The sequence below is a fragment of the Passer domesticus genome, chromosome 20 (assembly GCF_036417665.1).
Source record: "Passer domesticus isolate bPasDom1 chromosome 20, bPasDom1.hap1, whole genome shotgun sequence".
NCBI classification, from domain to species: Eukaryota; Metazoa; Chordata; class Aves; order Passeriformes; family Passeridae; genus Passer; species Passer domesticus.
This window is the reverse complement of record NC_087493.1, coordinates 9,922,189-9,944,400: the sequence shown is the minus strand read 5'-3', so window position 1 is coordinate 9,944,400 and position 22,212 is coordinate 9,922,189. Positions and strand designations below refer to the sequence as shown.

Below are 22,212 nucleotides of genomic sequence, written 5' to 3'. Positions count from 1 at the left end.
TGCCTTCAAACATTTTGAAATCTTGAGAGAAGGACAGCAAGAAAATTTACAGATTTTTAGACCTTTCTTCCTAACTGTTGTCCCCCCACTCCACAAGCAAACATGTTTCAGACGTGTGTAAAGTGTGAAATAGGATTTTTACCTAAAACAGTCCAACAGGGACCCAATCACATCATCTGCTAATTCCTTTGGAAGTCTTCCAGTTATTCTACCAATTCTACAGAAAAGAAAAAGAAAGAAGCATACAATGGATCATTAGTACTACAGTTGATTGGTCAAGATGCCACCCCACTGCCCTAAGACTGAAACCCTTAAACTACAATCTCAAACTTTAAAAAAATCTACACAGAGAACCTCCCACAGAAATACATTTTAAAAGAGAAAGAGGAAAAAAGCATTTTGAAGAAATGTTTCTTGGCACCCTTCAAATCTTGTCTTACACAGAATATCCATTTCCAAACCCACCTGAAACTCCCTAAAAACTGACCTGAGTTTTCATCAGCAAAGGAGACAAATGTGTCTGTGCACCCAGCCCAGGCTGTGCTAAAGCCATCTGCAGTACCAGCAAATATTGGCAATACACCCAAATTATCAAGCAGGGATTACACCACATTTCTATATTTACAGCTCAGCTGTAAACAAGACAGAAATATATTTTTACATGTTATATATTGTTTATATGTATGGTTTACAGTCACCATGACAAACCTACCCTTTGGCTGCAGACCACCTGACGATGGTGTCTTTGTCTTTCAGGCCAACCAGCAATTGTTCTGCAAATAATTTTATTCAAAAAAACCAGATTATTCTTATTTAACAACAGAAAAAAATCTTAAGATGTTTAAACTTCATTTGCCTCTTTGTATCTAGATTTATTCTATTTGTCACACAAGTATGACTTGAAATTAAAAACCAAGAAATATGTCAACATTTTTATGGAAAGATAGAAATTTTACATGCTGTAAAAGACTCAAAATTGAGGCCCTGGTGCTTTTTGCAGAGGTTCATTAGATTATTCACTTACAGAAGTCTTCTGATGCAATTTTTGCCTGTTTATTTTACAGAGTATCCACCAGCCAGCTAGCAGAAGCCATGCTGTACAACTGCATATTAAGAAACAAACGCTGTTCCTTTGATACTACCACAGTCTAAAAATTAAACCACAATTCTTCAGCTTTCATGTGACACAGTTTTTTGTTGTATATTTCATTATAAATTTTAATTCATTTGTGAAAGGCTCAGGGCATCTCTTTTATAGAACTGGATAAAATTGGTAAAACATATTTCAGTATCTTTATACCTCCATGGCCAACTCCACAAAAAATGCTCCACTAATGAGTTTCTGATTGAGATGCTGAAATCCAAATCATGTGACAAAATACCATTTATTAAAATAAATAGCTGCACAGACTGAAGTTTTAGAGTCTTTCCAGCTGCTCACACTAGCACAGATACCCACATCACTTTTTTAGCCCCAAGCAGATTGTTTTCCAATGTATGCTTAATTTGCAGCATGTGAGAAATGGATTTGTAGAGAATTCTTGAAGTTTAATAGAAGGTTTATATATGTATTTATATGTAAGTTTTGTATTTGTATATGAAGTTAAAATTTAAATTTAAAAGAAAAGGGCACAATCCAACGGCAGCATTGCAACTATTTCTCTCCAGCTTTAACACACCTACAACACTTTCAATCTCTGCTGGAATGTCATATTCCTCATCATCATCATCATCAGCTTCAGGAGCAGGAACTTCTTTCTTCTGGCTCTGCTCAGCAGCACCCTGAGCCTGCAGGTTGGCAGCCAGGGACCGACAGCCACGCTGGTACCTGCAGAGCAAGCACAGCTCAGAGATCTCTGATTCATCCAGCTGCAGCAGGGACACTGCCACAGTCTGTCTGCCACCTTCCTACACTGCCAGGGCACAGCTCTCTGGTTATTTAGTGGCTGCTTTAAAGGAAAGGGAGAAATATCCCATTCTCCTGGCTCCTGACCCAGTTGTCTGTTTTCCAAGGTGAGAAGAGCCAGACTATTCAAATAGTTCCTTTTCATTATCCCTCCTTTCCTGTTTCACTATAACCTATTTTCCACTGCTAACAACAAAGAGAGACAAAATTCCCATGCCCCAAAAGTCTCTCTAAAAACGAAAAAAAAATTAAAAATTAATAAAATCATCTTATTAAAAATTGCTTTTTAAATCTCAAAGCCAGCTTAGTACTTTCTGACCAAGCTGTACTCGAATATTTAGCCCGTGGTGTAGATGCACTCTTACAAAAGATAGACTTTACATGCTAAACTGACTTTTGCCATGGGGCAAGGTACATTCTCCACCTAAAAAGAATTTTCTATGCCTAAGGATGTTCTCAAAAGCCAGTAAAATAAATACAATAAAAATAGTCACCAAGGGAGCCTGCAATTTTAAAATATCAGTGCGAGAAATCTAAAAAAGAGTTTGCCCTCTGGCAGTAGGTAAAACCAGACACCAAAACCTGACTAATATGCAAAACCAAAGCAGGATTGCAAACCACTTTTCCCCTGTGAACTTTCTATCGAATCAGGGTAGGACCAGGTAATGGAAAAAGTTATGTTCACTCTTACAAAATTGTACTAAATCAGCTTCAGGAACAAAGGTCTTCCCATATTTAGTGAGTTATGCATTATATAGGAACAGGCTTCTGCTTGTGCAACGTGCAAAGTCAGATCTGGCTTGTCCCAGCACTCACTTATGTACCAAAATTGAAAAAAATACAGGAAACTAAATACAGTGGAAGAATCCTCCTTTTTCCAAATAATGCAAATGAAGAATATGTTCATTCCCACAGGGATTTCTTTTTCTTTAAGGGAAGGTTAAGAGGGGCAGAAGGCAAATGTATGGATTTCTGTATTTGTAGTGGGTTTTATGCTTTTGGATTTTCCTTTTTTTTGAACTTCTCAGCTTTAAACTGACCTCCACTTTGCTACCTTTGGTTTCACAAATGTCATCCCAAGCCTCTGGACCAGTTTCATGCCCAGCTTGCGCAGAACCATCTGATTGCTTTCTGACAGCTTGCAGCTATCAAGACACTCCAGAACAGTAGCAGCTGTGAAAGAAAACAAACACACCAGAAAAACTGCTTTTAAAACCACCTTGGTATGAACATTTGAAGGTCTGGAATGTTTTAACTGAAGTACAAATGCCTGGTTACCTACTTTGTGGTAGGTGACACTGGTCAAAGCTGCAAAATCCTTCACTGCCCAAACAGGGGAGATGGCTTTAAGGATTAGTTTTGATTATGAAAATTCTAATCTACATTCTCTGAGTGTTTATGCCTCGGATTCTCACTGGAAGCAACACATCCAAGTGTCTTTCAGGGTCTAAGAATTTTCAGTGATCTAACAGAACCAGAAGCTACAAAATGTAATTCTTTTACTCAGAAAATTTTCTGGACACTGAATAAACCTTGCCTTTCCTCATTTAGTATTTTTAGGCAGCACCAAAACCTGACACTGAAATTTTTATGATGATGGATGTCCAGAAACATTTAAACATGAGAAACACTGTGGATGTGTAAACAATCAGCCACAAAACCTCTCATTTGGGCACATCAAAGGTAACAAAGTTATTTGTCCAGCAAGTAAAAAAAACAGAGAAAGGAGAATCTTGGGTTAATGAGGATAAAGTTCCAGGATTCAAAATTTTCACAAGGAAGCAATGGCTGTTACAAATAAAAAAGCCCTTTTGCAGTTTCATTAGGGTGAAAAGAATTCTTCAGAAGTTGACCATTAGCTAATAGAGACTAATGACTCAGGCTCTGAAAGAGCCACTGGGCTTCCAAGAGCACTGCTCACATGGAACCACAGCAGCCAAATCCCCTGCAACCTCCTGCCCCAGCCCCATATCAGGGCTCAAAACACAAAGAGATCAAAGAAAATGCAATTATTTCAAAGTCTGAGAAGGCACTGTAAGACATGACTTACAAATCTGCTCAAGTCTTTAAAAAGAGTGGTGATGCATCTTGATGTACTGAAATTAAGAATGAAACAATCCATGCAGACAACAACCAGTGATGATGTTTATTACTTCAATACCTTCCAGCAACCTGGATTTTTTGCAGTTATAAAAGCCCAAGAGACTGATAGTTTAGGAGGAAGAGGCTGCAGAAACATCATCATTCACAGACAGAAAATAAATTAAGAATATATAAATAAAGGCCTCTTCCAAGTCCTGCCAGCTCTTGAATCACTAAAATATCTACAGACCCATGTAAATTACTCCAGGGCTAGTGTTTGTTTTTAATTCAACTTCTATGTCACAAGTGACTTCAAACAGGATCTTGCTTTGACATTTGCCTATTTTTTTCCCTATTTCATCCTCAGATCTGTTGTAATTAAAAATCTTAGATATTTTTTGTCTCTCACATTTTCTTATCCTGAACAGTTCCCATCTGATTATCTTCTCTCAGCTGTGAGCTTTCTAGCTTTTCTAGGGTAAATTCACTCACTGAATGCCCCTGATTTTCCTCTTATTGCCAGACTCATAACTACTCACTGCTCTTTCTATGCCATGAGCCAAAGCTTCTGATTTTACCAGCAGGGTGAATGCTGTGAGCTCAATATGCTCCTTCCATACTGTGTTGTACTGTGGTATTTTCTAAATTCTGTCATTTTCTGTTGCACTGTAATTTTCCCAGCCTGTTTATTTTTCTGCTTCTCTGGCAGCTCCCCCAGTGGATTCTGCTGTTCCTGTGCAATGGCATTCCCAGGCTTTGCACCTGTGTCATTCCACACTGTTTGTCTTCACTATCTTATCTCCATCATTACCCATCTCTCAGGCATTTGCTAAGGAAGTGTCTGCATCTCAGCCTTAGGACCTGGGAGAATGAGACTTTCCAGCACCAGAACTAAAAAGCTTCTTCTCAGGGCCAAAATAATTTCATGAGTGAAATCACAAACACTCTAAAGTGAGTCTACATCCCTGCTTGGTTCCTGTGAATGGCATAAGTCCCATTTTTGGTACTTGGATAAGCTCCACAAAACTGACCAGGACTTTTGTAGTGTTTTGGAACTAGCCATCACCTTTCCCTGCCTCCCTTTATTGCTATCAATGAGGCCCAAGATCACTGCAGCCAGTTCTGATCCTATTTCAAGATTCACCCCAAGACAAACGTAATTCCAAAATGCAGTTACACTGTTCACAAACCTCCCTACTCTCTTTTTCCCTTTTTGGCTTCCTGTCTATCCCTAATTGCTCCCAGTATAATCTCTTTTCACTAAAAAACTTCTCTTATTCCAGAATCATCCCAATATGATTCCAGCTGTGTACAGGACACAGCTGGTTCTTAAAACTTGGGTTTTCTGAAATCCTGTGCTTATATTAAAACTTAAAGAGTCTCTGCAAAACTTCCAGCAGTAATATGTACAAAACCAATTGATGCTCAACTGAATTTCAAACAAATATTTTCCACATCTAACAGTTTCTGTGTTCAGCTCCTGTATTACAGCAATGGCCAGTGTGATCACTGGCAAACCAGTGATGTGCTGTTCCAACACAGCATTCCCTGGTAGCACCTGCTCCTTCCTCAGTCATTTCTGCTTTTGCTGCCCTCATTTTTCCTGCTTTATCACTGTGGATTTTACCCCTTACTGTACCACTTGTCACCAGGTTAATCTTCCTCTCCCTTTTCTACTGAAATCACTCCAAAAACTGAACCCAGGCTATTACAAACTTACCATATGGTAAACAGTCTTCTCTCTTGCCATGTTTAAAGAGCTGTGCCTACAATTAAAACAGGGAACACAGACATGAGAATGCAGAGATTCTGTAACACAATATATCAAGCATTTAGCTCTGAAATATTTTTAATGCTCTCACAATAATGTGGAGTGTTTGCTGATTTAAATGGTGCAAAAGGAGGAGTCTCAGGGTGCAGTTCTTCTTGGCAACTGCTCAGGGGACAAAAAACACTCACGAGAAAATGGGGAAAAAGCAGAATAAAAAATGAGAAAAGAAAAAGACCACCAGTTTTGGGTAGCTCAGGTTCCTGACCCATCAGGCTCAGTGCTGGGTCACAGGAGCTCAGTGTGGTGCAACCACAGCTTGTGAGAGACTAAACCACCTCCAGACACCTGCAAATACACCTCCAGCAGGCCAAGTGCAATTCCTGAGCCCAGGGAACTTAATCTGCAGCTAAATATCCCAGTGAGATGAAGCCCCAGCACTGCAGCCAGACAAGGACTATTAGCACCTGACAGAACACGTTACACATTAAAGCTCCCCATGCAGCTAAACCCCGGCCAGGCACTTGTTTGTCCTTGCTCTGGCACTCAGCAGAAGCAAAATCTTCCTCAATAAATATGCCTGGGAGTTAAACAAGAACAGACTTCCCCTCAAAAGAGGTACTTTCTCACACATACCAAACACACACACATGCCTCCCGCGCTGCAGGCGTGGCTGAGAGCAACAGAGGCAAGAAAAACACCCTGGGGCTGTGTGCCCAGCCCCTTTGGCTTTGCTACTGAATTGCATTTCAGGATCCCAAATCAGCACTGCTGATTAGCTCCACTACAAGCTATAGATGGGAATTTTGTATTATATATCAAAGTATTTGAGATGTTAACACAGGCAAGTAGGAGGGCTTCCTTAAAAAGGACTTTTACAAATCAGCAATGCAATAGAATGGCTTCAGGCCCAGCCAAAAGAAATAAATATCACTTTAAATGTATAAATTGGCACAGCTTTCAGCAATATATGAAGTCAGTGTTAAAAACAATACAAAAATTTCTCACTGACATACAACAAAACTCTGCCTGTACTAAAAAACCTAAAATATATCTCAGAGGACCTGCAAATCTTTGGTACAACAAACCTAGAGCTCTTCTAAAACTTTTATTTGTTGAAACATGCAGAAACTCATTTCATCACTGTGTTCCTGTGCTCTGCTTTAAAACCCCATCACTGCTTTCTCCACACACTTTGCTGTGGATGCTGGAGACACAGCAGCATCCCTGCATCCTCACAATTCCTTCTCTCCATCCTCACAATTCCTTCTCTCCATCCTCACAATTCCTTCTCTCCATCCTCACAATTCCTTCCCTCCATCCTCACAATTCCTTCCCTCCATCCTCACAATTCCTTCCCTGAATCCTCACAATTCCTTCTCCTTTCTGCCTAACTAACAGCAAACATTGTTTTTAAGGCACACACAGGCTTACTCCAAATAATCATCATCATTATTATTATTATTATTATTATTATTATTATTATTATTATTTTCAAGCATATTCAAACAAAGCACAGTGTAACTCCTCAAGCAGTGATAATGCAGAGGAAGATCTTTTGAACAGATCCTTGGGAATGCTCCTGGACAAACACCTCTGGTGTGTGCTCTCAGCTGCTGTGGAGCTGGAACAGAATCCTCAAGCCAGCCCATTTTCAGTCTGCAGTTCCCAAATTCTGGCACCTTTCTCCAAGCTCCTCCACGTGCTCTCACACCCCTGAGTCCAAGTCTGAATGAAGTCCTGACTCCTCAGGAGCAACACAACTGGAAGGTGCCACCTCTGAGAGATGCAAGGAATCAACCAACACACAAGCAGCAAATGAGAAAAATTCAAATATTGCACAGTATTTTTTTAAAATGCTTTTCCTCATGCACCTGTGAATCAGTTTAGAACAGCAACCTTGGCAGATTCCATTTCTAATAATTCCATAATAATTTCTATTATTTTCTGAACAAAAAAAGTGAAACACACATTGTCTCCCTACAGAAGTTTCACTCAAACTTAAATAACAACTGTTTTCAACACAGAACCTCTACTCCTACCATGGGGATTTATAATATACATTTTGTAATAAAATGATTGTGCCAACAGCTATAAACCAACTGAGATGTGCATTAAGGGGTTTTATTTTATTGATACGAGTTTTTAGGAGAAGTAAAAATTGCCCAAAGGACATCATAGCTAATTAATCAATAATTATTAAATTGAATTAATAAAAATTTTTAAAGGGCCATAATATTTACATAACTTTTGATCAATAAAATATGTTACCCAATGGTTTAGGAATAAAAGCAGCTGAAAATGCCAATTGTCTGAATGGGAAGAAAGTTCTCAGCCAAAGTGTGAAGAACTACTCTTCAGATATTCAACACAGCAGGAAATTCAGTGTCTAGGGTTTTTTTCTGAGTGTAGAGAAGAAAAGAAGTGTTCATTATTTATTTATGAATCAAAGCATGCAAAAGCATCCCCAAGTCCAAATCTCTAAAACTTTTGAGTGCAATACATACATTTTTCCCAAAGGAAATAAAAGAGCACTTTAACCAATGCTGGCTTTTGAGAAAGCAGAAAAAATATTTTCTTCCAGCACATGCTACAGTCAGGCATGTACTGCAAAGTTACTCCTCCAGAAAAATACAGTAAAAAGGGATCATATTAAAAAAGAAATGTTCATGATGTATAAATGAAAATCATGAGGGGAAAAAAAAAAAAGAACAAATCAGCATTACAGTACCCAGATTAAACTACCTGCCTGGAAGGAAGAAAAATATCCAAGGCAGACTATTTCCAAAAATCTGATCCAAACAAAGCAGTGAATAAGCTTGGTGTGCCAGCTGCACAGGGGTTCTGGTGTCAGCAGGGCTGAGCACCAGGAGCCTGCCTGGCGGAGCATCCCAGCAGCCACAGCCACGGGCTCCTCTCTAACCAGGACACAGAGCACACTCAACCTACCCAACCTGCTCAGCTGTTGAAAAGTATGCGACTCCCTTCTCTTATAAATAATTAAGCCACCTACAAATTAGAGAAAATCAGTGGTGTGCAAGCAATGACGACTGTCAAGTCTGGTTCTGCTTTAGAAACAGCGCAGGGCAAGGCAAACAAAGCCCAGTTTCTTAATAATCCCAGCAGAGACACCACACCTGCCAATTGTCTGCATAACCCACTTTGGGCTCGACCTGCAGGAGATCTATCAGTCGGGATCATCTCCAGGACTTGTTCCCCAAGCTACACAAATCACCACGAGGGGTGGCCTGGCTGGTGGGGAGTGAGTGGATCTTCCTGCCGAGCAGGAGACACAAGTCTGGATCTACCCTCTGGTTGTAACCAAGAGGAGGACTGGCAGGATAATTCCAGCCTCGCTGGGAAGAGCAGGAAATGATTCCTTGCACTGCTCTGGAGCACCCCCTGGTAGCCACACAACACCCCAGGAATGCCAGCAGCCATCCCTGCCTCGGGGCCAGGAGCAGGGAGGGAGAACATGCTGGCAGAACTGAAGTTCACTTGGAAGCAGGGAATATTTAATGTATTCTACGTGCAGCTGAAGGTAAAATGGGTTAGTTAAAGGCCTTGCTCTTGCTGTGCCTCCACACAAGCAGCATTCCTGCTGTGGGCTGCACGTGTTTGGGTGTTGAGCATCAACATGACACCAACCCTGACAGACACCAACACAGTGATGGCAGCTTTCATGTGATCCCAGTTATTTATCAGCTGAACATCTGAAATGTTTACACGAACACATGGAGAGCTGGCAGAGTATGTCCTTTCCATCTTGAGATTACCAAACCCCACAGATTTTAAATACTCAGAAAGTAAAAAACACTCAGCAGCTTGAGATAGTACTACGTTCTAAGAAGAAAAAGAAACAGCTTTATGGCAACAGAACTTCTGAACCTTGAATGAACCACAAAAGTTCTGGTGAGAAGAGAAAAACCCAGCAGTATCAGACAAGGCCATATTAGAAGAAATACTCAGTGACAGTCAGGAGAGAAATGGCATGAGCAGAAAGGAGTCAGTGCCCTTGGTACCTGCAGACATAAGAACGTTTGTACCTCTCACCAACACTGCTTTTTCTACACTTTTATCACCAAACCACTAAGCAACAACTCCTTTTTTTAAAAAATAATGCCAATAGACAATCCTAATACAGCCAATTCTTTGAGAATGCCAAAAATACGGAGACTTGGGAAACATTCTATTTGGAAATATTCTATTTTTGTGCCTCTGGGTCTGAAAGAATGGAGTTAGAGAGTTCTTTCTTCCCTGGAGCCAAATTTACATAAGCATGTAGCTATTGCTAAACAACCTTTGCATTAGAGACAGCTCAGGGAAATGCCTCGTTCTTAAGACTCTCGAGTTTCATCAGATCACTGTGTAGGGCGTTTTATTTTTTTTAATTATTACTCACACTTGTATACTGAATCACTTATAAAACAAATAAGGTTTAATAAGTTTCAATGCCCAAGGCTACCTCAACGTGATGACATCTCTGTCACGCAAGAACTGGGAGTGCTGCGCCCTGCAGCGATAACTAAAAAGCTGTTTGATATAATGGCAGGTTTAAAAGCAAACCTCCAGACCAAGAGAATTTAAAATGCAGATTCTTGAAACAGGTTAGAAGTTTCCTTCAAGTAAACAAATGTTATAAAAAAGTAGCAATTGCTTAATAATCCAACATTTTCAGTCATTCAAATGCCAAAGGACAGGAGCACGGAAGCGAATTAAATGCCACAGCGCAACAGAGGTTTCAACAAAGGAGGGCAGCTTGAAACCCTGAATTTGAAATAGTGTCAGCAGAGGTGCCTGCTGTGCCCCCCGTTGGGAAATGGCGAGTTCCTGAGGACAGGTGGAAGGGAGCAGAGAGCCACAGGCCCCAGTGCAATTACAATATGCAAGGCGGGTGCGTGTTCCGACAGGAGCCGTGGAACGGCTGAGTGAGATGAAACAGCAGCACACACCTGATCAGCCAGGCTCACGGCCACGAAGAGGCAGATCAAAGTCAGCCACGGCCAACTACTCACTGCGTCCCTGACTTGCAGTTTCACTTCATTGAAATGCAGGAGTTTCGTGTCTTTTCTGAGCAATTTTTCCATGCCGGCCTCGCTCGGAGCCGCTCAGGGAATGCAGACCACAAGTGGCACAAAATCCTAAGCCAACCACAACCCACCCTGTTCAGGGCAGCCTCACTCTGCTGTGATGTGGAGAGACTTTTTGTCCCCACTCTGGTGGGTTACATCATTCCCAAAACCTGCACAATCCCAAAACCCACCTGGCTGTACTGACCAGAAACTGAGAAATTATCTTTTTTTCTCCTGCTTGTTCAAAGATGGCCAAGCAGCTGCAGTTTGACTCTTAAAGTAACAAAGTGCTGGAGGAATCCAAGGGCAAAGAATTCTGAAGCTTGTTGCCACAACTTTTAGTTGCTCCTCATGAGGATGTGCTCTGCTTTACACATTTAGTGATTACTTGTTATGTCAAAATATATTGTATTTATTTACAGAATAAATAGATTATATACTGCAAGAAGTTAGAATCTTGCATGTTAAAGAGAAGTGTTTACTTAGTTTGAACATTTCTTTTCAGCTGATATGTTTGACAACATAGTGTTGCTCCAAGTGTGAAACAAAATTCTTAATATTAGAATATTAAGAATATACGTAATTATATATAAATATGATATTTATAACATTTAACTCTTGAAATAAATATTTCCTGCCCTTCTTGAGAGAGAAATGAGACATCATTACACACACCACTCTGAAAACCTTTACTCCCTAACGATACAACTCATTGTAGTCAGTGAAAGAAGAAATTGAAGACTAAATGCAAGACAAGGCTTTACAATTCTGCCCAGATCTACCAACTGGAACATGAATTATGAGCTCTGGAGAGGGGGAAAAAAAAAAATCTCAGAAAAGCAAAACAGCAGGCTCTGCTCCCAGGTCTATTGTATCACATTCTGGTTTCGATTCTACTTGTTGAGTATTCACCTGTTTCGCTTAGTGCGCACTAATGAACAGGTGGATGGAGCCAAAGCCAAACTCAAAGGAATTATGACAAAACACTAATGCATTATACATCCTGCAGGTCTCATCATGCCCCGGGAATGGCAAACAGGCAGTCTCCCTTTCCAGATCTGACAATGAAATGATGAAACATCATCCTGGCTTTTGAAACGCTGCAATGCACACAAATAACGCTTCCTCCTGCTTAAGCAGCAGGTCCTCAGTTATTCTAAATATAGATCATTTCTTCTCCCTTCTGATTTGGAAGAGCTCGAGAGGAAAAAGAAACAACTGAAAAAAACCCCACACCCTACACACTTGCTCCAGACCTCTGCTTTGATGTTTAGTACCACACTGCACACCAGTCCTCTTGGTGACTGGTTAAGAAGAGTAGCAAATTTATGCAAATTATCAAAACTTGTACAAACACCAGCAAATCCTCAAACCTGTGCAACTGCAAAGACTGCACAAGGGCTCGTGATCTGTCTTCACCTGCACTGCCTTGGTCAACAACCAAACCAAGAAGGAACAACAATCCTTCCCTCCACACAAACCCGTTCTGCCCAAATACATTCGGACGTCAAAACTGGCCCAGACACCAGAAGTGTTACCCCAGGATTTCAAAACACACCCCATCACTTTTAAGGGTGTAAAACTACAACAAAGCTTTTATAAATAGCCCTTCCTAGGATGTACAAGAGGAGCAGTGCCCTGGACAGCAGTTCAGGCACTGCAGATTTTCTCCCCATGCACAGCATATCAATTTTAAATCCCAAACTAAGAATTCAGTTCTTTTGAGTCACACACTATTATCAATTCACAAGGAAAGGGCACTAAACAAAAAATTCATTCAGATTAGCAAACAAACTCAAACTTACTGAAATGACTGCTACTTTGAGAGTTATTTATGAGCACCTGTACTGACAATTTCATTTTCATTTGGGGATGACAAAAAAAGAAAATATACATGCATGGGAAGTTATATTGTCTAAACTGCTGTGGAGAAAATTCTCCTTTTTTCATTGCCAAGAACCCCTCTGTGCATTTGCTGTCAAGGGCCTCCTGTAGCAGTATAGGATGGCCATAAACCAAACTGTCTATCTTTTAAGGGAAAACCAGTATTTACCAGGGCCTGGAGCATGCCATTCACAATGACAGTGCCCTCCATGGTCTGGGAGGAGGATTTGGATAACATGGAGAGCACCCAGTCCAGGAAATCTGCCATCCTGCTTTGCTTGACATCAGGGCGGACAATAAACCTGTCACAGAAAAAAAAAAGAAAAACATTGCAGCCATTGACTTTATGACACCCAATGAAAAATGATTTTTCCTCCTATCCAAACTGGTTGTAGCTCCTGGAAATAATTCTTCAATGTGTCTTTCCCCAAATCACTGAGGGTGGGAACACTCCAAACCACCCTGTGTTTAGCCCAGCTGTTTCTGAGCAAGGCTCTGACCTGGAACTTTGTTTTCACTTCAAACCCAGCTAAAAACTTGGGTTCTAGAAATTTCTTAATTATAAAGCAACAAAATTTTCAAAGCTTTTTAAAAATTATTTCTATTAGAATCAGTGAAAAGCTGAAACAAATAGGAGGATTATTCACCTCTCTCACCAAAACCAGCCATTCTGCAAATCTGGAAATCAGTGGGAATCAGCACTGGATCCCTTTTGCACTGTCTGTCAGCAGTCAGGCCCAGAACAAGCAACCAGCAGGGCTACATTTGGGCTTCCAGATATTTGAAAAGGTCAAGCACCTGTTATTTAACACACTAGATGGGTGAAGAGATGTGTTTTTAGCCATCTTAGAAAAGGGAGAAGATGATTTTCATGGCTAAACTATCATCAACCTACTCTCAGCCCCCTGAGCAGCCAAGGCATCACTTCTGTGTCCTGGCTCCTACAAACCAGCAGCAGCAATTCAGACTACATTTGTTCTCAACTCATAAAGTGGAAACAAAGCACATGGGGAAGCCCACCCAGCACAACTCACAGAACTCAAGAGGATGTGTCCCAGAGCCAGGACCTGGATCCTTCCTGCACCTACAGATAACTGGGGAACAGCCCCAAGAGCTGACTGAGGGAGTATTAAATATAAAAAACACAGAGAACAGCTCAGCAGTGAGCTGCTGGGATGGACTGGCTTCCCAGCCAGCCCCTGTGGTGCTCAGCAGCAGAACAATGAGGACTTGGGGTGAGCTGCAGGAGGGTTGTTTTGGGTTGAAGGATGAAGCTGCCTTTGGCCCAAGGGCACACGTGAGAGAAGTGACCTGTGAAGTGGCTGAGCTGGTTCCTAGACCCTTCCTCAGCCCCAAGGAGTTTAAACCTTTCTTTGCCAAAGGAGTGCCCTAACCTCCAGACTAAGACCAGGATAAGGATCAGCCTCATCTCCTCCTACTGCAAGCACTAACTGAGCAGGCAGAAAGGAGAATTCATGAAATATGCTCCAGCTCCTTTGCCCTGAGAGAAGCAGCTCACTTGGGAAAACAGGAGGTCTCAAATCCTGATGTTTCTTAACTTCACTTGAAATTCATCAACTCCTTGGAGCACAAAGCCCAGACTTTCTCTTGCTCTCCAGGGACTTTCCTAGAGCCTGCCACAGTCAGACTCCTGTATCTTATCTCTGCATCTGGCCCAGGACCGTTGTGCTCTGCCCACCCCAGTAACAGTCCAGCTCCAGGGAGATGGCACAAAACCTCCTGTCAGAATGATCATGCTCAGAACTGGCTTTGGGGATGTGACATCAGGGAAAGGCCTTGGAGCCAGCCTTCTAATTTCTGGTGAAGTGTTTTAATCATCAGGCTGTTTTGAAAATGGTGTTTTCATAATAAATTAAATAATTCTAAGTCCACTATACAGCAACATTACAGCCTGGCACGCCTGGTACTAGAATCAGCTTAATGTATTCTATCCCCATTATTTGTTCTGAACATACACTCTTAATTAAAATTAATCAGCGCCCTCTGCTGAGCACAGGCTGCAGTGCAGAGCCTGGGCTTGTACTGCTTTAAAAGGGAAAAAACCCAAATCAGTCACAACCTGAGCTACTTCACTAGAATATCCAGGAATGTGGACTGGAATAGATTCTGAAGAAAGAGACATCTGTGTACTATCCCTGCTTAATTTATTATTTTGTAATTTATTTTAAAATAATTTTTATTTAATATTATTTTAATATTATTAATTTACTATTTTTTTATGTATTATTTTGTAATTTATTTTCATGTGCAGAGGAAGTAGTATTCCCAACAAACACTGCTGGATCCAATTCAAGCAACAGTAATATCCCACAGACAGCTGGCAACTCCCAGCCCTCCTAACTGCCATGTCAGATTAAGAAACAGCAGGAGGAATGGGAGCCTTTCTGCCAAGATGCACAAAAGGGACTTACTTGGACACGAGCACAGCAGCTGCATCCCGAGCCTTGTCACTGACAACCAGGTAACACTAAAGGGAAAAGAAAACTGACTGTAAAAGAATTCATAACTGGAGATAGAAAACCAACTGTGTAACAGCTCTGTACATAACACACTACTGAATACTTACATGACAAATATGAGGATGATTATCCACATTATGTCATTATTATGGTTACAAACTGAGCTTAAAATAGTAGAAAGTTTATTTTTCCATTTAACAAACTCTATCTGAGGCAGAGTCTCCCTCTGTGTGCCTTTCAAAGCAGGTTTGTTACTGAAGATTTATTTGCTGAAGCCTTAACTCAGACACACTGGTCTAAAAGCAGTAATCCCCTTAGTGCTGCAAGTGCCAAAAGCCTGAGCTGTTGGGGTACCTGTGGGGAAGGGGGGGTGGTTTATTTTTATCTCAAAGACATGACAAGTCAGCCACCTGGGCTGACACCCACTGGAACTTCAGGTATTTGTTTAAAAATCTTCACACAGTTACAATTTCCAAAGTTGCTCACTCTGATCAAATGTTGATTTTCTCTAGAAATCCTCAGATTTGGCTTTCAGAGAAGCTGTCTGGCACTTCCATGTGTTGAAAGACTCTAACATATTCAAAGGCAGAGGTTCACCTCAGATAAAAGAGTTTATTACATCAGGGGAAACAAGTTCCAGTCTCACCTGACACTAAAGCAGCAAACAACAGACTGAAGATCCAGAAGTACAAAAAAATTCTTTAAGATTAGGCACAAAAATACAGGCTTAAATAATATGCAGCAAAGAATACCATTGAGGAATACACAGAGCATATTAATATTTATCACAGAGTGAATGACTGAGCCAAACATCCAGGTGTGAAAGCACTGCAGGATGTGTTTGCTGTCCCCACCTTGGCTATGTCCAGGATGCGATCCATGGTGGGCTGCCGAGCCTGCCCCTCCAGGGAAACGAGGTTTCCATCAAAACGGGCCAGGTCAAAAGGGATCAGGCAGATCATGGACAGCCACAACAAGAGCATGTAGCGAGTTTCCCAAGTCTGCAAAGGAATGGTAAAACAAAGGGGGTTTACCTCATTTTCTGCAATATGGAGTGCCAAGAGCACAAAATATCCCCTGGCTCCATGGAACTTTCAAAGATGAGCAAGAGGAAATTCCCAGTGTGAGTGCCCTGAAACTCCAGAGGAGACAGAACCACAAGGGATCCCAAACAGCAAAACTGTAGCAAAATTAATGGACCCTCCCCCCAAACCAGAAATCTAGGCAACCTTGTTTCCTTACCAAAGGAAAACTGCACCTTCCCATTTTCCTGTTTTTCCCCTCCGGCAGCCTATAGGTGCCTCCACTTACAAACAGAACAGAATTATGTTTTTCTCCTTAATTTTACGTGTTGTTGTCATGGGTTTATTGCAACAACTTCTAAAGAAAGAAGGAAGTTTTTCAAGATTTAAAGCTGCACACCTACAGCAGCAAAGTGTCAGAATTTATGTTTACTAAAAAAAGCTGTAATTTAGAGCAGCAGTACAATTATTGTCTTCAAACCCATGATTTTTGTTGCTTATAATTGATAATGATGTCTCTTAAAATTTATCTATCTTAAGCAGCTCTCTGGAGTTCTTATTTTTCCTTATTTAAAAAGATCAGAATATAAACTACAGTATCCTGGAGTCAGACTGGAGTATTTTACTCCTTTTACAGATTCAATACCTTTCACTGCCCTTCTTACTCTTATTACAATCAATGTGTTCCTTACATGAGTGCTTAAACACTCTACTTGCACCTCTACTGCCACTGCTTCTAAATCCTTGGAACAAATCCCATGAAAGAAAACCAAGACCTCTCCTTGGGGAGGGTATTTCTGCTGTGACAAGATGATGGTTTTCACACCTGATCCAGGTGTAAGCACCAGACAGGGTCTGTCAGTGCTTTATTAATTTTCCCAATTTTTTTCCTGCAGCTTTTTCCATAGGAGACATAAAAGTTAAAAAGTCCAGCCAGTGCTCACCTCAGGGTCTCTTGGGTTCTGCTTTGCAAGCATGTCCAAAACAGGCTGCAGGTCCCGGACCTCATGAGGGAACAGGGGCAGGAAACGTTTGTAGCCTCTCACCTAAAGCAGAAAGTTTCAGAATTCAGAACCCATCCAGCACCAGCACGTACTGAGGGGAAAGGAAAGACCCTGGGAGGAATGTCTTGATTAGGATCCTCATGTCATAAGGAGAGTAAGCATGCAATCAAAGTCTTAAAGACCTTGCGATATTTAACTTCGTGCTTTGTTGTGATATATAACTTCGTGTTTTTATAAAGTTATTAAGAATTCATGACGTGATAATTGACTTTAAAATAAGGAACATCTGGAGATTGTCCAATCGAGCCCTCCTGGTAAAGCAGGGTCACCCCAGCAGGGTGCCCAGGACCAAGTCCATGGGGTGTCCAGCACCCCAGGGATGGAGACCCCACCACCTCTCTCAGCCCTTACAGCCCAAAAATATTTTCTTGTGCTCAAATGTAAATTCCACATCCATCTAACTGTTCATCACACTTTACTTTTCAACGTTATAACTCGTGTTTCATCACTCAGTATCTCCATGTCTGCAATTTCTTTTGCATTCAGACCTGGATTTTTACTAATCTGGATCATTAAATAACATAAGCTATCATGAAAATGGGAAACATGGAACTAATCTTTCACAGTACAGTTTAAAATATTTAATTGCATTAAACACTTATTTAATATTTTTAAAAATAACAAAAAATATTCAAAACACACAAATTTCAGTTAAAGAATATTAAATTTAGGATTTTTTTTACCTTTGTAATAATGTAGAGAAATTTAAAAGCCAGATGAACTAGTTGGGGAGGAGATCCTCTGTCCCTCACTATCTCCAACAAGGAATTCATCATCCCCTCTAGTGAAAGGAGAGAAAAATCAGTGAGGTTACATGCAGGTCACAGAGTTTCTTGTACTTCTGATAGAACACAGGGAGACAACAATTATAAAATGGAAGTACTAACAGCCACAGCAATCCTGTAATGCAAATCCACATCTTCCAGAGTAACAGATTTTAAACTATAGACACAAAAAATTATTTAAGGATGACATTCCTACCTAAGTGACGATCCAAAAGGTGAGGCTGCTCCTGGTACTTGTCCATTATACCTGAAAAGAAAAAGATATCTGTAATAAACTGCTCCAAGGCTCTTCCAGAGCCTTAACTGTGAGATACCCTCTGATCCTGAACAGTTTTAGCTTAGGATTCCTGCATCCCTGAGCTGCCAGCACCTGTAAGCAAGGCCACAAAGTTAGAACAGCATCGAGTGGATGGAGCTTGGAGCAGCCTGGGATGGTGATGGTGTCCCTGCTCATGGCAGGGAGGTGGCATGACATGGTCTCTAAGGTCCCTCCCAACACAGAGCAGTTTATAATTCCAAGTAACAGTACAAGCACAGTCTGCCCCCTCACTCTGCACTCATTTGTTCACCTCCACTGAGCCATCAGCCACCCCCAGGAGCATCTCCAGCTTCCTTGGGCAAACCAGTAACACTTTGCAGTGAGGGTGCTCCTCACAGTCCTCAGAGCTAGCTTCTTATTTTGAAATAGAATACAGGGAATTATTCAGCAAAAAACCAAAGAATCCTTAAATTTTAGCCTCAACAAGCAAACTGCAGCTCTTACCACTGTGCTCCTCAAAACTGTTCACATCCCTTACTCTATTCACATCCCTTACTCCGTGTCTAGAGACACAGTCTCTTCCTTTTGGATACTGACTCAAGAAAGGAGAAATTGAAATTAAGTATTGAAGAAAAAAAAAAAGAACAACTTTCCATAGCTTTCCGACACAAAAGCTTTTCAATTTAAATCCAGAATCAACAAAAATCAGCTACAGAAATGAAAGATGGATACCTAAGGAGATCATTGAGTGATCCAGTGTGGCACTGGAGATTGTCTGGCTCATTTTAGCCATTTGGTCAGCAAACAGCTTTTGAATTAGAAAACCAAAACCTCCTTAACCTCCTTTTTCTGTATTTGTTTCTCTCACAGCTTTGCTCTCTGTCCTTTTTCTCTGCTTGACACATCAACACTGAAGACACGACCCAAGGCCAACAGTGCTGCAGCTGACCAGTGGATGACACTGCACCACCACTTTCAGACACCAGACAGATCCAACAGCACCCAGTGCAACTCCACTGGGACAGCAGAACAGCATCCAGAGGGAAACCTGAGTCCTAATCATCCCTGACTTCCCACCTGAACTAATGCTGCATGCAAACAGCACAACCAGTGAACACAAATTCCAGCACCAGGGCAACAGCTTTCCAGCAGGAGTGGAATTGAGGAGCAAATTCTTTTCCCAGGTCACAGCCTGGCAAAGATAAAATAAACCCCAAATATAAAAGCTGAAGAGAATGAACCTAAACCAGATGTTCTAAGTCTACTATTTCAAAAAAAGATCTTCCTGTATTTTCCTACAAAATTGTAGTTGCAGATTAAACTGTTTTCCAAACTCCTGTTTCTAATGGTTTATCACAAAATGAGCATCGTGAGCTTTTCTGAATACTTTGGAAAGTTTCATCAAAACCCTCTGGAAGAGGTGATCACTGCATTCCCTGCTCCCAGATAAAAGCTATTCCCCAAGTGTCAGTGTCCAAACCCACACACTGAGCCTCTTGGCAGGTTTGGGACATTTTGTCCCACGAGGATCAGTGACATCTGAGCACACAAAATATCATAACCCAATACAGAACCACAACACCTTTCCTATGTCTATTGAGCCTGTATTTACTGGGCAATGATGTACAGGCAGAAGGCTCATAAATATAATTTAAATGCAAAGAAACACTGCACATGATGTGACAGAGAGGCACAGCAAGGTGATTTTTCCAGCAATGGTCTTTCCTGTCCCACTGACATCTGACATTTCCTCTGTGATGCTGAACAACCTCAGCAATGAGAGTTCCTTCTGTCTGAGCAGCTTCATGTCCATCATTGAGATGGAACACTCAGTTCAGCCAACCACAATAATGCTTCTGAGAAACTTCTGCAGGGTCAGATCTCCAAATTTGGGGCTTTCTGCTTTATTGTTTGCCCACCACATTACAAAAACAAAGCTGCTGGGTCAATATTTTGACTGTGAGTTTTGCAATTTCTCCATCCTTCACAAAAACACTTGCAAAATGCCACTCTGCTAAATTCAGTTTGCACATACACGAAGCACTGAATGAACTTTTGCAAATCACCTCATCAGAATATTGACCCAAGACACAGATGTGCCTTCAAACAGGCTGGTCACCCTGGACGCTGCCACATGCACCTCACTGTGCTCCTTCCACATTCAGCTGAGGCCAGGACAGCTTTCCTTAGGTGGCACAAGAGTCAAACCAAGTTACCTCCACTTGGAAAAACAAACGTGATCTGTATGGATCAAGGATGTATGGATTCAGTCACTCTTCACATTTCCCATGAAACAAAAAGGTAAATAGGAAATTGACACTTAAAGCACAAAATGCTTCAATGAGTTTCAATGAGTAACAGAGTTGCCTTATTTGACAGACTACAAACTTTTAACTAAATTATGGCCTGAATTTGAACAGGAAACTGAAGGCCCAACAGGAGTCCGAATTCAGATTTCTGGAATCTAAGACCTAAGTTTTCATTTAGAGCAGTTAAATACCAGGTAATAAAACAATATCTATATAGAATACAAAATGAGCAAAAGGCACATCTAAATTACGTGCTGACAAAGTTGCAGCACTATCACTGACCCAAAAAATTAGCGGTTTGGTCCCTTTTTGGTAACCAGGAGTAATATAACGAATAACACACAATGAAATGTTTGTGTCATGCAGCAGCAGGACCACTCCCCTCGGCTGCCGCGCTCACCTACGAACCGCTCCACGGCCATCTCCCTCGTCACCAGCTCGCCGAAGACTTCGCGCAGGTTCGCGATGAGCTCCGCGACCTCGCGGCTCTCGGTGAAGCTGTCCAGGATGTTCCTGGCGCTGATGGCAGCCGGCTCCCGCTCCTCGCCCTCCTCCGCCTCCCGCCCCGCTCCGTCCATCGCGGCGGGCCCGGCGCTGCAGCGACACAAGGAGGGCTCAGGGCGCGGCCGGGGCCGGCCCCGCCGCCCCTCACACCGCCCGGCCCCGCCGCCCCTCACACCGCCCGGCCCCGCCGCCCCTCAGAGCCCGGCCCCGCCGCCCCTGAGAGCCCGCCCGGCCCCGCCGCCCCTCAGAGCTCGCCCGGCCCCGCCGCCCCTCAGAGCCCGCCCGGCCCCGCCGCCCCTCGCACCGCCCGGCCCCGCCCGGCCCTACCGGCCTCCGCCGCGGCGCTCCCGGAGCTGCCGCCCTCGCCCTCCGGCACGGCACGGCGCGGCGCGGCCACCCGGGACAGGCGATAACCGGGACAAGGAACCACGCGGGACAAGCGCCCGCTGCCGCCCCGGGCCCGCCCCGCGCCGCCGCCCAGCCACAGCTACGGGCCGCCAGGAGGGACCAAAGGCGGCGGAGCCTCCGAGCGCGGGCCCGGCCCCTCGCGGGGTGGGGAGGAGATGGGGGCGGACATGTCCTGGGGACACCCACCGGGGATGGGGACATCCCGTTTGGGAATACCCACCGGGGATGGGGACACCCACCCTGGTGACACCCACCTATACAGTAACCCTTACTGGGGATGGGGACATCCAGCCAAGGGACACCCACGCTGAGGACAGGAACACCCACTGGGGATGGGGACATCCCGTTTGGGAATACTCACCCTGGGGACCGTGACACCCACCCTGGGGACACCCACCAATACAGTAACCCCTACTGGGGATGGGGACTTCCAGCCAAGGGAAACCCAGTGGAAACAAGACCTGCCGGCCACGGGGACACAACCCTCGTGACACCCACCAGGGATGGGAACATCTAGGCTGGAGATGGCGACATCCACCCTGGGGACATCAACTATGGGTCCTGGGGAGGGGACAGGGATGGGGACACAGGCATGGGCACCCAAGCTCTGGGTGAGGATGGACAGAGGGACCCTCAGGTAAGGGAACAGGGATGGGGACCTGGGCAGGG

At 42.8% G+C, this 22,212-nt stretch overlaps 1 protein-coding gene across 1 annotated transcript in view; it reads right to left on the bottom strand.

The window, feature by feature from the left end:
- Positions 1-21,618, bottom strand: part of TBCD (tubulin folding cofactor D) — a 107,863-nt gene extending 86,245 nt beyond the window's left edge. Inside the window, exons 1-13 of the mRNA XM_064395956.1 lie at positions 21,463-21,618; positions 21,032-21,225; positions 18,260-18,310; positions 17,962-18,059; positions 17,159-17,260; positions 16,047-16,193; positions 15,145-15,200; positions 12,882-13,014; positions 5,709-5,754; positions 2,947-3,079; positions 1,680-1,828; positions 713-773; positions 143-217 (exon numbers count right to left, since the gene is read on the bottom strand). Coding sequence (XP_064252026.1) covers positions 143-217; positions 713-773; positions 1,680-1,828; positions 2,947-3,079; positions 5,709-5,754; positions 12,882-13,014; positions 15,145-15,200; positions 16,047-16,193; positions 17,159-17,260; positions 17,962-18,059; positions 18,260-18,310; positions 21,032-21,209 — 1,229 coding nt within the window. The 5' untranslated portion in view covers positions 21,210-21,225; positions 21,463-21,618. The remainder of the gene's footprint in view (positions 1-142; positions 218-712; positions 774-1,679; positions 1,829-2,946; positions 3,080-5,708; positions 5,755-12,881; positions 13,015-15,144; positions 15,201-16,046; positions 16,194-17,158; positions 17,261-17,961; positions 18,060-18,259; positions 18,311-21,031; positions 21,226-21,462) is intronic.
- Between the last annotated feature and the right edge of the window lie 594 nt (positions 21,619-22,212).